Consider the following 16,991-nt stretch of genomic DNA (forward strand, 5'->3'; position numbering starts at 1 on the left):
CCACCAAATGGCAGAATCAATGGACAAGAATTACCAGTGATTTGGCCACTACCATGCGTGCTCCATTTTCTGAGTGTGTGCGCGTATGTTTATTCAAGTCTATAAACGTTTGAGTACACAATTGAAAAAAAATGCAATTTTAATACTCAGCAAATCTTTAAAATGCAAATTTTCAGCATTTCGGTGTTTTATTGATTGCTGTGGCTTAGCAGTGCTAAGTAGTGATGCAAAATTGAAGCAAGTGGACAGAAATTAGAGTTGGATAATCTTTTACTTATGAAAATAACGAACGAAAGAAAGAAAAACCTCTTGCAGATCGCTTGTTAATGCTGAAAATGAAAGAAGCTAAACTCTCCCACAGGAAAACAACTCTAAAGGCAGATGTACGAGGAACGGAGTTGTTGCACCCTTTGAAACATTAATATAATAAATAATGGATCCTTGTGGGAAATATCCAGGAGAAGAGCAGCAAAGAAAGCTAAAAATGTATTTCATCTTCCGTTGACAGTAGTATTAGAAAGGCCTCCTGCTTAGTTTCCTTTCAAATAGACAATGATGATGGTGATTGCGTTATCACTCACAAACTTTTCCTCGTGGCTTTCTCCAGCTAAAGAGAATGGAGAGAGAAGAAAGAAATGTCTCATTTCAGTGATTTAGGGCGGCCAGTGTTGTTAGGATCGTAATAAGTCGATGTTTGAAGTAGTAACCACTTTGTCTCATTTTCATGCTCATGATGGATTGGAACACGACTCTAAACAAGAAAACATAGTCTTACGAATAAGAATTCTAACTTTGCACGAAATTCGTAATTTAATGAAAGAACAAGAGGTCGGCATTTATTTTATCCGGAATGAAGTTCATTCTTTACTTAAATTCATTTCTAACAGTTATAAGATCTGAGCTCTCTTCACCTCTATCATTACTCAGAACTCCAGCACGCATTTATTGTTAATAGAATTGCATACTTCAGTTATTTTAGCAGCAGCCCACATTTTATTAAAAAATCGACATTTATCTAAATAAAGGGCTATCCGGGGTAGAGGGTTGAGCGGTTCTTAGGCGTACTTGAGAACGTCGTAAGGGTACGTTGAAGGAATTAAAATTAAATGGCTTTAAAAATTAATAGTGTACATTCGGTTATGTGTATGTGCTTAGTCTCCATTTTTATTACATCTCATATATGTGTTTGATAAAATTAAAAATAGAAAAAAAAAATATAGCGGTACATGAACAAAGTTTGACACAGAAAGGGTACATTCGTTTCAAAAAAGGTTAAACCCATAATCTAAATGAATTTAATTTTCATGAAAGCGAGCTTGTCAGTGTTTCTGTGTTAGTTTTAATGGGCTCACTTTCGCAAGCAGAGAAATGTTATTTACAAGAGTTGTGTTCATTTGTTTTGAATTAACGTAAAGCCAACTTAAACCACAATTCATCAGTTTATTTCATTTGTAAATTGATTCTATTTTAAAAAGGTTTTTTGTTTTCTTGGTTAAAAAAAAATTCCCTGCAATTTTATAAAAAGATTTTCTAGTCAGATTGAGATTTCTCGCGGAAGCGGTGCTTATTGCCGTGGTAGACTGTATTTGCGTACCAAATAGTATCAGTTTGTTTTTTTAAGAACAGGAATTGTGTCACTAAGTAGCTAAATGTGTCAATAGTAGCAGGGTTAGTCTCACGCAGTTGCTTCAGTTTCATCAATATAATCAGGGTATTCTTTCCTTTTCCTATACCATTTTCAAAGAGTGATGAAATGAGAATTAAAAATGCGATACAGAATCTGTAGAAAAGATAATTTAATTTGCATTTTAACTACTGGAATCAGATTTTACAAGGAGAATTCTTGCTATAATCTGCCCTTTAATTTAAAGGATCAATCAGCATCATTGTACTCACAAATACTGGAAGTGAGCATTCTCATTTAGCTAACACGATTTTTTTTTTTTTTTTTTTTTTTTACATATATAAATGTGTTAAAGCAGTAATATGGGCTCCTATGAGCCTTTAAATATCTGATTTCTCTGGCAGGAAATTATGAAATCATAGATACCATAATTTTTTTTTCTATCTAAAATCTTGAAAATTATGGAATAATAGATTTCATAATTTTTCCTACCGTATAGACAAGTATCTTATTTCGTTGATAGAGTAGAGATAAGCACTCCTGGATTTTTCTCTGCTTCTTAGGAGTGTGAAGGTATAAATATAAGGTAACAAGTTAATGTACGCAGTGCGTTACACTTCAGGTAATATTAATTCATGATTTATAACAAAATAAGTCAACCTCTAGACTTGAAAATTTGTTACAAAAATTCCTAAAATATTCTAAGTAAGCATTGAAATTTTGAAATGGACCAGAGCTCCTGTTCCAAATTTATAATAAAATTTCTGCAGGGGAAAACTGGGGAGGAAATGCTGTGAAACCGAAATTGCACTTAGAATCATTCGAGAGGCTAACAGATTAGATGTTAAAAATTTCGTAGCAATCGGCATTTATCTTGTCGATTAATGCGAAAACTTAGATTTTTGTGTGTGGGATGTAGGGAATAAGAACTGTGAAATCGTAATTGGATCTAAAATTTTACTAAGGACCGATGGAGTATAAATTTAAAGTTTGGTCTAGATTCGCCTTTTCATTCTAGAGTAATACGCGAAACACTTTCATTTATATGAATATTTTGATAGTAAGGGGAGGGGAGGGAGGGGAGGGGCTGTGATTGATCTTAAAAGCTTTCCATGGACCAACGAAACATATGCTGAACATGTGATATCAGTTGAACTTTTTCTTAAGTAATGTTTAAACGTCTGATAACATACTTACATTTCTAGTCTGGTAGTGTACTCAGTGCGTTACATTTCAGGCGCATTCTATTTTTTAAAGATTTTCTTTGTTTACAATTAACGGAAGTGAAAAGTAAATATTCTCTTCTTATCAGTTAATTACTAAGATTATAACTTTATAGAACACAGGTGGTGGTACTTACTGAGAATAAGTAACTCTGCTAGGGAAGCGTTACTTAATCGAGGTACAGTATAATGAGATGGGCAACTCGTTGTTGAAGGTTTGTTATTTGGTTTTTAGGAGCATTAGCAACTAAGGCCATATTGCTCCGGGAATATGCGGTGGTCATTCCCTGACCTTTCCGCATCCTCCGTATTTGGTGGTCACGGGGTCGAACCCCGGTCTAATCAAGAAGCGTGTGCTACGCACTGCTGCTCCTGCCCACCTGTCTACGGAGGCGCCCGTTGTGAAGGAATTCACAATATGAGGTGTTAGTAATGATGCCACCGCACAACTTCGGTTGGTTTACTGTATATAGAAATGATGCAATTCACTAACTTATATGACTTAATAGAATACTTTTAAACTCTAAGTTTTTACGTTCTAAAAACTTAGCCGTTCAGTTTAATTACATCTGTATAATGTTTATTTCTCTTCTCCCGTATACTCTTTATTTGAGAGCCTTTTCTATCTGTATATACGTATCTTTTCACAAGCGACACCGCCACATTCACGAGTCTTACATAACAATACATGTGAAGCGTGCACAGCCTATCTAAAGCTAACAATACTGCATTAAAACTACATTAATCTATGAATTCTTTTTTCCATACAAATTGCGTGGAAAAACGAAATAATAATTGCCTGATTTCTATTTGTCCGATTTTAATGAAATTTTGGATGGCTCGAAAAATCTTTCTATATGAACTAAATATAAAATTGTATGAAAAGATGTCTACTGAGAGTCGAATTGTTACTTGGGGACTGACGGACGTGGTGAAGACAATGGGGCACTTATGCAAACGCGCCTAATAACAAGTAAAAAGATATGAAAGAGATACTGTAGTTTATAGAATTAAATGCGTCTTCTATCCAAGCCAGAAAAGGTTCCAGAAATTATATATAATAACTTATATATAATTTCTGTAAGAAACTTGTGTGTGTGTGTGTGTGTGTATATATATATATAATATTTTTTCTGATCATACTATATATAATTATACGAGGTAAATGGTTCATACATGGGATCCTTTAGAATATGAAAAATTGCTTTATTGCATCATGTGCCCTTGCTAATGCTAATGAAACTTGATGTAATATACCCAGCATATCTCTGATAAAAGAATGATAAAAGGCCTTGAATGGGTTGAGCACGCTGAATTCTGATGGGATCCTTCCACTTGTTCAGATTACGAACCTAAGGTGGCATAAATTCAAATTAAGAAAAGACAGATGTAGAATAGATGTGCGGAAATTTGCCTTTAGCCAGCGGGTGGTTAATTGCTGGAACAAACTTCCATCTGTCGTTGTGGAAGTTGATAGGTTGAATAAATTTAAGGAGGAACTGGACAGGCATTTGGAGGGAATGGTGTGTGTTTTTTTTTTTTTTTTTTTTGGCTGATGCTGCATAAGCTCATACACTTGCTTTCTTGCATCACATGCCGCCACTACTACTACTACGATATTGCTTTCAGCGAATTTACATATCACATCTTATTGTACGGACCAATATTTAATTTAATGCAAATAATAAACTTCACGCAATTAGGAATCGAATATTGGGTCATCAAATGGGCGATATGTTAATGTGAAATATATTGCGTATGTCAACTGTTAGTTGGCAAGCAGAAATACATGGACATTTGGTAATGGGTGGAGTGGTAGGTATCTTGTGACAAAATAAACCCGATGTTACGATGTACTTGTTCAAGACTGAAAACTAATCAGTTATTTAATTCTAAAACAATGTCATTAATTGTGAAACCGAATTTAGATTTTGACTTCATTCAGTGAAATGAAATGGAAAACAAATTCAAACTCTAAAAGTTTTGAATGCTTGATTGGCAAGATACAAATTAAAAATATGTGCCTTAAAAAAATTACAATAATTGCGCCATATCTGAACTTGCCATGTATATTGCGGTCACATTCATACAATCAATTGGAATCACTCTGCGAATGTGACAAGTAAAATTCGCGACCATATACTTGTACAGATTGTTGATAAACATTACTTTATAATTCAGCAATGTAATATATATGGAAGGCACCATGGTCATTCACCTACGCAGTTAGTCTTTAGGTATGTTTTTGTGTTGTCGGTGCCGTAGTTCACTATTCCTTCTGTTTTGTTTTTTTTCCCCCAATTGTTGATACTATTCGTTTCGTTACTTGAAATAAAATAAATATTTTCTCACTAAAATATTAATTTCATTCGGCTTGCGGACCGTATAGTCTTTGAGCTTTTAAATTGGTCCTCGTCTTAAAAAGGCTTTCATTCATTTTGATTAAAAATTCTTATGCAGACTGAATTACGCAATGAATGTGCGAACAGTTTTTATTATTCATTCTGTAATTTAACAATTCCGTTAGTTTTAGGCAAAATAACAAGAGATAAAAAAAAAGAATACAGTTTGGGGATTAAGCAGTCATACAGCGTCAGAAAATGAAATAGCCTGAATGACCTCAAATTAACCAATACCACCTTTAAAGATGGCGACTTGAAATGATGTTTACTGACTCCAGATGTTAGCTTGGAGAATTCAGCTCCAAACACTACCAAAATATTCATAATTGATGAAAATTAATAGACATTGTAGCCGAGTTGTATATCTCTTTACTCTCCATAACGTGTACACACATACATCCAGTGTCTTCCAAAGCAATCCTCGTTCACTGTTTAGTATGTCGTTTAAAGAGAAGTGTCGTTGAGAAAATCCCCACGTTCGCATGATATTTTACGACAAGAAAGTGGCGATGCCGTTCGTATTGACGGAGAATGTTGGAAGCAGAACTTTCCATGGGAAAAGTGACGATCGAAGGATGGTATAAATATAGTAACATTCTTATTAAAACATTTTAAACGGATGCCAGTTTTGCAGGAGAGGGATGACGTAGTCGTTTGCGTTATGCAAACATCGAGGCACGGAAAGTTACTTAATGGAGAAATGAGCAATCAAGTCATTCGGGGACTTAACGACACGGAGCTAATTGTCGTGAGTATAAACGGAAAGACGAAAGGACTGAAAACAGGAACTTGTAAGCAGGAAATCTTGAAAAGTTGCGTAGATAATCAAAGTCGTTGCACTTTTCAACGACTTTTTAATATCCTGTTTTGATTGTAAGTCGTAATCAATTTTTTTTTTCTAACTAGCTTCGAACCAGCGAAAACCAAAAACTTTCATAGTCTTCATTTTAATCAGATTGTAAAACTGCCATTGTAAAATTGCAACTTTCTTGATGCAGATATAACTGGGTTTATACACATTGTGTGCGAAATTACTTACATCCTAGTGCTCTTTTTGGTTTAAAAAAAAAAATAATAAAATAAAACAAATCCAATGTTTCAATTACAAAGTGATATTTTTAAAGCGGGGGGGGGGAACAATCAAAACAATAACAAATTGAAGTGTATAACTGTAATCAGGGAAAATGTTGCTATGTTTTGCTATATACCGTACAGTAAATGGGGTCACTAGTAGGTATAAAATAATACATACAGAATTAGCCAATTCAGTTAATTGACTTTTAGCGCAATATGTCCATAGCGGCTCTTGCGCCATTAAACCTCAATGACGGCTTTTTAAATGCAAGTGTTTTTAAAGTAGTTCTGAGTGATGTGTTGCAGGACTTTTTATATATATAAAAGGCCCAGATCTGGATTTATGCCTAATCGACTACTTGTGATGCCAAATAAGATACAGCTTTTATAGGCAGAAATGAAATTTTCTACATGGTGGTTGCCAAACCATTGCAGCGTGCCCGTGCTGCATGGGCACTCTGCAATGGTCTCCTCTGACATTTTCTGCAATATACGTCAAGATAAAGATATTCTTGATACGACTTCTGGGGCCAAGTCCATTGACTTGATTTTCCTCAGAATTATAATCTTAAAGCATTTATATGTGGTGTGTCTTAATTTAACATTCCGACGATGAATCCTTTTTCTATAGGAGGGTTTAACTCTCACAAATACTAAATCAGGTAACTGCCCTGGCCTTGACCTTATCGAACCTGAATGTTCAAACGTTTTTTCAGGTTATGCCTAACCTTTTGTATATGCTCCTTTGTCCTTGGAAAATGACTTTATTGAAACACTTGCTAAAACACCCCGATAACACACCTAAAAAAAGTTGTCAAAGACTTCTTGCTGGTTATATAAATGACAAATATGATTTGGTACAGTGGATGCCATTGTTAAACTTCTAGATATCGTTCACAATTCTCCCTCCATATACTTGGAACATTTGTAGATTTTGAAGGAGCTGTGAAAACATCCAATGGAAGAATATCTTCAAAGACTCCGATTATCAAAACGTTCTCGTCAAATTTATCATACTTGGAGAATTTACTGACCATCAGGTTATAATTCAGTCCTTTTCACAAAATTGTTAAACCTATCTACAAAGGCTGTGTCTTGAGTCAAGTGTTTTGAGGTATGGGGTCAGAGTGGCTGACCCAGGATACTGGAGTTATTTCTAAAACCGCTTATAGACCATCTTGTGTTACTGATCCCAGATCTTCTCATTGTGATCTTTAATAAACTGCCAATAATTTTCTTGCAGTGATCCAACTATTATGAATTGGTGCTCAATTCATAAATTGACAATTTCAGCGTAGAAAACTAAAATCATGATGCTCAAAGCCCACTTTTATTGTAGTAGACCATCTCTTATGAAACTTTTGGACAAAACAATTCGGTATGTTACCTGCTATTAAATATTTGGGTCTGTTAACAGTGAAAATATTAACTTTTACCGATCCTATCGTTAATGTTAAAGAAAAAAGTAAAAACGTTCTTGAGATGATTGCTCGTATAAAAGAAAAAAAAACCCTACCATGTTAGGATCACCCGTGAATTACCTCATCTACCCGTGTGTATTTTGTCTGTAAATCATATGTGGTCTCTGGGTCGGTTTGTCTGTTTTGCTGGACAAAAGGACCTTGCCCACCTGAGACCAACTGACTCAGTCAAGGAGTGAAAAAAGGCTATAAAATTTCCTCGCGTCATTGACGGGATTCGAACTTGGGCCCATTTCCGCTCGGTGTGGGGAGATTACAACCGCTGATCATAACCACTTGCATCCCCGAAGACTGATTGCTTGTATAACCAGAATGGAATGGACTGAAAGAAAAAGCCTGAAATCTTCTATATATATATATATATATATATATATATATATATATATATATATATATATATATATAATTTTTTTTCATAATTTGCTATGCGGCTGGAGCTTGGTTCACCAGAGCTAGTAAATTCATTATGCAGCGTCATCTGGACATCCCTCAATGATTAAGGTTAAAAATCAACAAATTCTGTCGCACATTGTCTTTTGTAGCCACGCGAGCTATTGATGGGCAAAATATCATCAGACCTCGAAGTCATTTATTCTGGGCTTTGTTACTGTTTTTGTCGTGTCATTCCTGCCATATTTTTGGTATTGATATTGGCCTTACTGCTGACATTAAATCGGAAAGAACAAGGGATAAAAATGAATCGATTTTGTTTCTTGTGCCACCATGAAATCTCCTATGTGTGAAGTGTCATTTATGTCCAAACGCACCTTTTTTTGGTTTCAGTCTAGGTCGTACTTTACTTTTCACGGGTTTCTCAACCAAAAGCTTTTTGAGAGAGGTGCTTCATCTTCATCAACAGACCGTTTTCACTGTGGAGACTAAACGTTGGCCCCATTTACCTTTGACTGTCGCTTGTATTCTCCTGAAAAATCACATCTTCCTTCCGTTTGTACTCTCTCGTTGTTTTGAGCATCATCTTATTGAAAATAAAGAAAATTATAAACATTTCAATATATTTTGTAACAGTGTTTTTAAGAAAATACTTTCCATCCTTCACCCTATAAGACCTCACATTTGAAGCTTTTCCTTGGAATTCTTGTGGCTGTTGCTAACCTTTCTTGCTACAAATTCTCTTGTTAAGGGTACGGATTGTTGATTCCTGGGCTTACCTTGCCATTGGTGGATTTTTATTCTATTTTTTAATTATAATTTTTACTTTGCATTCTTTTTAGCCCAACAAGAGTTTGTACAGTAGTGGCCCGCCTCCTCGTGGTAAGGACGACAACACAGGAAGCTATTTTCTAAGTGAGTTTGCTCCCTGATTGCTGAGTGACCATTGAAACCACACTCCTACATGACACCCAACTTCCCAAAACACACACACACACACACACACACACACACACACACACACACACACACACACACACACACACGATTGGCGTTGCTCATTTCGGCATCATCACAATGAAACAAGGCACATGAGTCCTTCTCGGAAACCGCCATGACAGAGATACATATACAGGGTGTCCCAAAAATATTGGTACAAACGTTTAGGGGAGGTAGGTAACATCTAAAGGAATGTGAATCGCATAGGAACCCATAACCGGAAACGTCACCGTAAGTCGGTACACGGCGCTGCTCATCAGTTCGGGAGAGGGAAAATTTCTGGTTTACTCATTCAAGCAGTAGTCGCCGCACGAAGAGCATGCATCGATATGCGAACTGTGGACAGGAAGACATGCACCTAGTGTATGGATTAGCAGAGGGCCCCCATGCGGCACAACATCGCTTCGCAATAAATGTGTGGGCAGATATGGTCGGTGACTGCTTAGTCGGCCCATACCTGTTACCATCCCGCATGAACTCCGCTAAATATCGGATCTTTCTTGAACAAGTTCTACCAGGGTTACTTGACGATGTTCTAGCAAATGTGAGACGCAACATTTGGTTTCAGCATGACAGGGAGCCTGCCCATTATGGAAGGTGTGTTCGTGACCATTTGAACAGGCGTTTTGGGCGTCGATGGATTGGCCGTGGTGGACCCGTTGCCTAGCCCCCACGCTCACCTGATTTATCGAGCCTTGATTTCTTTCTGTGGGGCCCTCAAATCTATCGTGTATGAATCGCCTGGGGAGACGGAAATGGATCTCGTGGCGAGACTCGTCTGCGCTGCTGCTACTGTCAAAGAAACTCCAGGTGTGTTCGACCGTGTTGCCAATCCATGCTGCGTCGGTGTCACGCATGCATCGCGTCTCATGGTGGAACCTTCGAGCATCTGTAACATCATGAAATGCATCCATCTCGTACTCCATTGTTAATATTATGTCAAATAAATGTTTGCCACTAATTACTGTCTTGTGTCACTTCTGCTTCTTGTGCCTCTGCTACTACTTTCCCGTGACGTTTCCGGTTATGGGTTTCTATGCGATTCACATTCCTTTAGATGTTACCTACCTCCCCTAAACGTTTGTACCAATATTTTTGGACATCCTGTATATACATAATACTACGTATTCTCTCACGTTGGGTGGAAAAAGTCTTGGTTCCAGTCCCATCAGTTACGAAGGAACTTCTATGGGTTTTTTCACAACATGGCCATGTTAGGCGGTCTTGATGAGGGTAAAAAGATTATTTTTTCTGAAAGTTGTTTTTTTTCGTCCAGAAAAACAGACAAACTGACCAGAGAACACACGCTATTTTTTATAGGCAAAGTACACACTGGTGTATGAACTATCACTAGGATAACCCATAACATTAAAAAATATTCTTCAGTGATCTAAATTAAGAAACCAAAACATAAGTGACGATCTTAGGTAACAGTCAGGTAAGCTAAAAGAGCTATGTTCCCCTCTGTGATCAAAATAATGTGGATTTTTTTTTTTTATTGCTACATGATGATTAGAGCATAGGGAACACTATTCTAGCCCCCTCCTCTTTAGAAAAACGTGTAACTGCCCCTGCCTGACATAACTTAAGTAGATAGCTCTATCAAAAGCAACGTTAACAAGTAGAAGCACCCTTTTACAACTGGACATCTAGCTTTTGTGAAAATTTTCAATAAAACTCAACCAACGCCGGAATGTGCAGTTCCTTGGGGACTTTGCAAGTACGCTTTAACCGGACTATTCTGCCTAGAGTTGCCCTCGTGGGTAGCACCGGGTGGAAAAAACCCGAGTTCGAGTCCGTCGATGACGTGAGGAATTTTTATGGGCCTTTTTCACAACGTGGCTGAGTTATTTGGTCTCAGGCGAGGGTAGCTTGGTTTTCCTCCTGGAAACTCGGTCTTTCGTCCAGCAAAGCAGAAAATTCTGCTTTGCTGGACGAAATACGCAATACGCAATTTACAGAATACGCGATTTACAAGAAATATACACGGAGCAAATATGGCCTTAGTTTCTGATGCTTCTAAAAAAGTATTATTACTAATGCTACTACTACTGTCTAGAGTTTTTTTTTTTTTTTTTTTTTTTTGTAAGTGTGGGATGAATTTAGCTTTAACTGTTGGCTGTTTTTCAAGTAAGATTACCTTTTAAACAGAATTTCCTTATACCTGATTAGGCAATGCTGAATGTGAAACTTATTCACTATGAACAAAGCTTTTTATTCTCCCAACTTATTTCCTTAATTTAAGCTGTTATCCCATTTTGCGCCCTCGTGGGTAGCAGAGTTGGTATAATCACTGTACTCCCAATACTGGCTGAAGCCCTTCGGGTAGCACAGTTGGTAGTATCACTGTCCTCCCCACGCTGGATAAAAAAGGTCCGCGTTCGAACCTGCAAATGACGCGAGGAATTTTTATATCTTCCGAAAACTCGGGTTTTTCGTCCAGAAAACAGCAAATAGACCACAGAACACACGCAATTTACAGACATATTGTATACGGGGTATGGCCCAAGTTGCTGAGTGACCATTGAAACAACACTCCTACATGACATCCAACACACACACACTACGCACACGATTGGCGTTGCTCATTTCGGCATCATCACAATGAAACAAGGCACATATGAGTCCTTCTCGGAAACCGCCATGACAGAGATACATAGTGATGTGCATAAAATCAAACAACTCATTTTTATCTATAATAGTCCAATCATTTTAACTTCGAAACCTGGGGGAGACTGAAGTAATTCTTATAGTACCTTCAGTCGGAGATGTAATTAACCAAGCGGAGGCGAAGATTAGGTTATTCCCCCCACTGCCGAGTTATTCCTGGATTTTTCATCCCTCGCGTCATGCAAATTTTGCCCACTAAACGCATTTATACAGACATCTTACACTTGCGCACTATGGCCTAAGTGGTGCGCAGGCACCACTTAGGTTACACTTGGCACTTAGGCCATAGTGCGCAGCAGAGAATCCCGTCCTTCATACCCATAGGCCCTAAGGGCACGAACACACACTGGATAGCCACTCTATTAAATATACAAAAATTTGTACATACCTAATAAAGTGGTATCCTTTAGCCTGAATTCGTCGTGCATGAACTCAGGTTATGCCTGGGAACCACCCTGATTAAAGAACACACACTGTTTGATTATATGTACAGAGCATCTAAATATATGGAAATATATCTTATATATAAATATGCACATACTTTTATGTACATAATCGTGTGACTGTATATTGTGTGTAATTAATAAATGAATGAATACTCCGAAGGGAGTTTGCGCGAGTAGCACTGTAGTATCGTTACCGTCCTCCCCACACCGGGTGGAAAAGGCTCTGGTTCGAATCCCGTCGATGATGGAAGGAACTTTAATGGGCTTTTTTTCACTCCGTGGCTGAGTTACTAACTCATAATGTTTAGTGCAGTGCAGTCTCAGGCGTAGATAGCAAGGTTTCCCCCCCAAAAAACCTAGGGTTTTTCGACCAGCAAAACAGGCAGGTCGATCAGAGAACACACGCAGTTTACAGACATATTACATAAACTGGTAAATGTAATCATTTACTGGTGACCCTAATATAATAAAAAAATAATACTACGAAGAGATTGTTTTACCTCACCCCACTTGTGCTCAAATGGATTAAGATCTGGTGACTGGGTAGGCTACAGCTGTAGACTGAATTCATTATCATGTTCCTGTAATCAGTTCTGTGTAATTTTGGCCTTGTTGACATGCCACGTTATCCTGTAGGACCAATCCATTCGCAGTAACATTGTACTCATGAAAGGATGCGCCCGGTTGGAAACAATATCCAGACAACTTGTGGCATCCAATTATTGCTCTGCTGGTATCAGACCCAAATGTGTATATCACAAATACACTGCTACAACCACCATGCTTATTTGACAATGAGCAGGATGGGTCCATGACTCGTGCTGTTTTTGGCATATTCTAGTCCTGCATCAGCGTGAAACAGCAGCAACCGGGATTCTTCAGACTTTGAAACGTTTTTACAATCCTCTACGGCTTTTGAGCTCGTTATAGCTGTACCTTCTTGTTTTTTGCTGACAGGAGTGTAACCCGTTCGATCATCAGCTCTGATAGTCCACCCCTGACGAAGTACGTATGCGTTCTGAAATGCCACGTTGCTTACTACTGTTGCGTTGAGTAATTTGACTAACTGTAACCTTTATGTTACCCTGCACAAGTCTTGTTAGCTGTCATTGGCCTCTCGCTTCAATGGGCTGTTTCCGATTACAGGATTGTTGCTGGCTGGATGTTATTTGGTTATTGGACCAACTAGTCAAAAATGGGTGGTTATGGATGGACCCGAGACAGTCAGTCATACGTGAAAGTCACAGCATGGTTGGAATTTCTGTGATACTTATACCAACGCTCCTGCTGCTGACTATTGTGCATCTTCAAAGTGACTTGAATTTTCGTCTTGACATTGTCGCATTGAATTGCACACATACAGCATCCCTTGTATATCTACCCGATTGCTTTATATGGCGTGGTACGAACATTATGGAAAGCTTCTGTTGCTAAAAAGTGGCCACGCATTATATACTTCATAGTTCGTAAAGAAAATAGAAACAAAGAGAATAAGCAAATATAATTTAATTGGTTAGTAACAATAAAATATAACTGTCTATCAGGCAAAAAGGCTGAATGTTATACAATTATTAAAATGTTATAAGATATGCAGATAAATCTAGGCTGTGATTTAGAATTAACCTAATGTGCAAATAAGTTAATTTAAGAGTTTAGGAAAACTCTTATTACTTGAAAATATTTCTGTTTCCGAGATTTAAGTGATAAGCTCGTTATTCATTTATACGTTGCAGGGAGGATAGATATCTCTTGCTCTTAACTGAAACCAATAGTTGGGGAGAAAAAAACACACAAACACACTTGGAAAATCTTTCTCGTTTAACCTCTCGTTCACTTTTACTTTCTGGCAAATTTCAAGTCTTCAACAGGCAGTAAAACAGAACACGAACGTGTCTACTTGCAGAACAGCGAGATCTTCTAAAAGCTTTTAAAGAGCTCCTGCCATTTTGTGCCATATGTTGTAAAGTTGAAGAAAACTTGAACGTTTTCCTGTCTTAGTGGAGCATGGTGTTCCTTAGTGAACCGCCATTCTATTATCCCTCAGATGTAGCTTAATAATAAACATATCTTTCTAATTTTATGAATCAGACATTCGAGTCATCTTTTAATAGGTTTCCATTGCGGCAGTTTTACTCCTTCTGTTCCTCTCTGGATATCGCGGGGAATTCGATCGTTCTGACGCAAGGGTGGGTTTATACTGAAGCAGCTAATTCTGAATTTCCCATTAGGCTGATTTTCTTATTTGAAGATAAATATTTAAATACATAATTCTAAAAAGGTGTCCGTTGCTTTATTATCCCTATTTTTCTATTATTTTATGGTAAGGACATTTAAGAAAGGGTGGAGGCATGCATCAAAATCGACCATAATGGTTTTATTCCTTATCGTAACGGCATTCCGATGCTTATCTCCTCCAACTTTATCAGTTTCCCTTCACATATTTTTAAGAAAATAAAAATTATATTTATTTACAAGTGAATTGTGTATGTAATTCTAAAAATTCATGCAATGTACACAGCGGCATGTATTTATTTTTTTTTTAGAATTCGAAAAATTGCATCTTTTTAAATCTGATTACCTCCTCAGAAGATAAAATTTTGCTTCTCCCTTTCCGTTCCTTCCCCCCCCCCAGTGGAAAATTTTCTGCGATGTCCTTGTCTCCGGTTTCAACTTCCAAGGGTGGGTTTTCGCATATACTGTTTAGTGCAGTGGCGCGAGCTACTGAAATAAAGTACGTTGTGTAAATCACTTACATTCCCCCACTACGGAAAACAAAGTGAAAAAATTACGATACAGTAAAGCAATATATTTTTAGATATAAATATCTCCCATTCTTCATCGCCTTTAAATTCCGATAAAAAGGTAGCTTTGGGGGAATTTTGGGAAAGATATGATTTTTAAAAAATCAGAAAATAACACGATCACATAATGTACAAAAGCGCAAAGTCCGCAACACTGTGTTTACGAGGTTTTGTCGGGCAGCCTTTTTTTGGATAGCTTCCAAATTATTACGCACCTGTTGCCTCACAAGATAGAAAGAGGGACAAAAAATTAATATACTATACTTTCTGTCACTCCTTATATTCTATCGATTTATTCTCCCATTTTCACCTTTACAGAATCTGACAGACCTTTCTCCATCAGTTCTTCTCCTATGATCTTTCTCCCTCTCACTTTCACAGTACATCCAGCGCTTTTCGTGATGCTAATGTGTATAAGTGGAAGAAACTATTACCTTTTCTTGAACATTGCCCGTAACACAGGAATCCTCCACGTCTGTCATAGTTCATCAAACGCAGTTTCCTCCAATGTATACTCGGTGAAATAAACCACTTCCCAAGGACACTGGTCAGCATAAACGAGATACACGATAGATGATCACAAAGTGCGACTGCGCCTCTTCCACTTGATCAGATCCTTCAGCTTGACAACACGAATATCGGAATGGCTTTATAGTGGTGCCATCTATCAAGCATTAAAACAAGCAGGTAGTTTGCGCGTATGTTTTAAGGAATTTCGGCTTAAATAATTAAAAATATGAAGGCAGGAAGGATTCCTTTCCGGTAAAAAAAAGGGGGGGGGGACCATATTATTTTAAGAACTATGGGGCTCGGAGTATTTACTGAAGTTTTTTTTTTTACATTAAGTACCATTTAAAAAAAAAAAAAAAAAAAACTCATTCATTCTTTAATACATTTAACTGGACTCATTTAAGAGTAGTGTTGCCAGTTTCGCCGTTTTGATTCGGACAGTCCTTTAATTGAGCTGTGGGGTAAACGAGATGAAAAAATACTGGACATTTATGTCTGGTATTTTCCATCCAAGTTTTACTGCAATTTCATAAGTTTGTTGGTTTATTTTACTATATTTTTTAACATTGTTTTGATTATAATTATTTCTCCAAGAATTTGTATACTTTCAGTTGTCTCAATAATAATAATAAAGTTTCAGTTTAAATTTTATTGAATTTTTTTATTTAGTTAAAATTTATTTGATTTATAAGTTTCATTTTTTTTGGGATAAAATTTCAATTTATGTGATCAAAACAGTTTGTCTTTTGTATCTGTACAAAGTAACCTTGTTTTTTTAATTTTTGATACGCCTTTCAATTGCTTCCATCAGAAAGTGGGTTTCTCTAAAAAAAATTAACAAAAGTTAGATTCAACATGCATGACATTTTGGTGTGTTATATTTCAGGCACATTAGCAAATACAGTAGAACACTAAAAATCCAGCACTTTTTACTCCTAAAAGTTTGGGATCACAGCGTATGACAAGTTTTCATTAATTTTTTTGAAATAAACTATGACAATGTAAGGTTTAATATAAAAAATAAACAACACATACAAAGAATGTTAAGATTTTTTATTAAACATTGAAAAATTTAGAGCAAAAAATATTGAAATTATTAATTTAACAACTATACTGATTTTTCATCAAAATATCTTACCACGAGATTTTATCTTTGCCTTACATAAATGTGTCATTCTGGCAATCAATTTTATAATAGTGTCTTGACTAACATTAATCTAAGTGATCTGTAAGATTTCCCATACATTTTGTGAAGATGGGCAGACTGACGGTCTAGATCTCATAAAAGCTCTATTAGGTTTAAGTCAGGTGATCGAAGTGGCCATACCATAATTTGCAACACCTCCCTCCTATTGTTTAGTTGCCAGGAAG

General features: G+C 36.9%; 1 protein-coding gene across 1 annotated transcript in view; it reads right to left on the reverse strand.

The window, feature by feature from the left end:
• The window catches only part of LOC150078319 (uncharacterized protein ZK1073.1-like), a 483,468-nt gene extending 467,785 nt beyond the window's left edge, over positions 1-15,683 (reverse strand). Inside the window, exon 1 of the mRNA XM_090384761.1 lies at positions 15,545-15,683. Within this exon, the coding sequence (XP_090240887.1) occupies positions 15,545-15,592 (48 nt within the window). The 5' untranslated portion in view covers positions 15,593-15,683. The remainder of the gene's footprint in view (positions 1-15,544) is intronic.
• Positions 15,684-16,991: the final 1,308 nt, after the last annotated feature.

Source organism: Mastigoproctus giganteus, chromosome 11 (genome assembly GCF_048544385.1).
Source record: "Mastigoproctus giganteus isolate SK-2022 chromosome 11, ASM4854438v1, whole genome shotgun sequence".
Lineage (NCBI taxonomy): Eukaryota > Metazoa > Arthropoda > Arachnida > Uropygi > Thelyphonidae > Mastigoproctus > Mastigoproctus giganteus.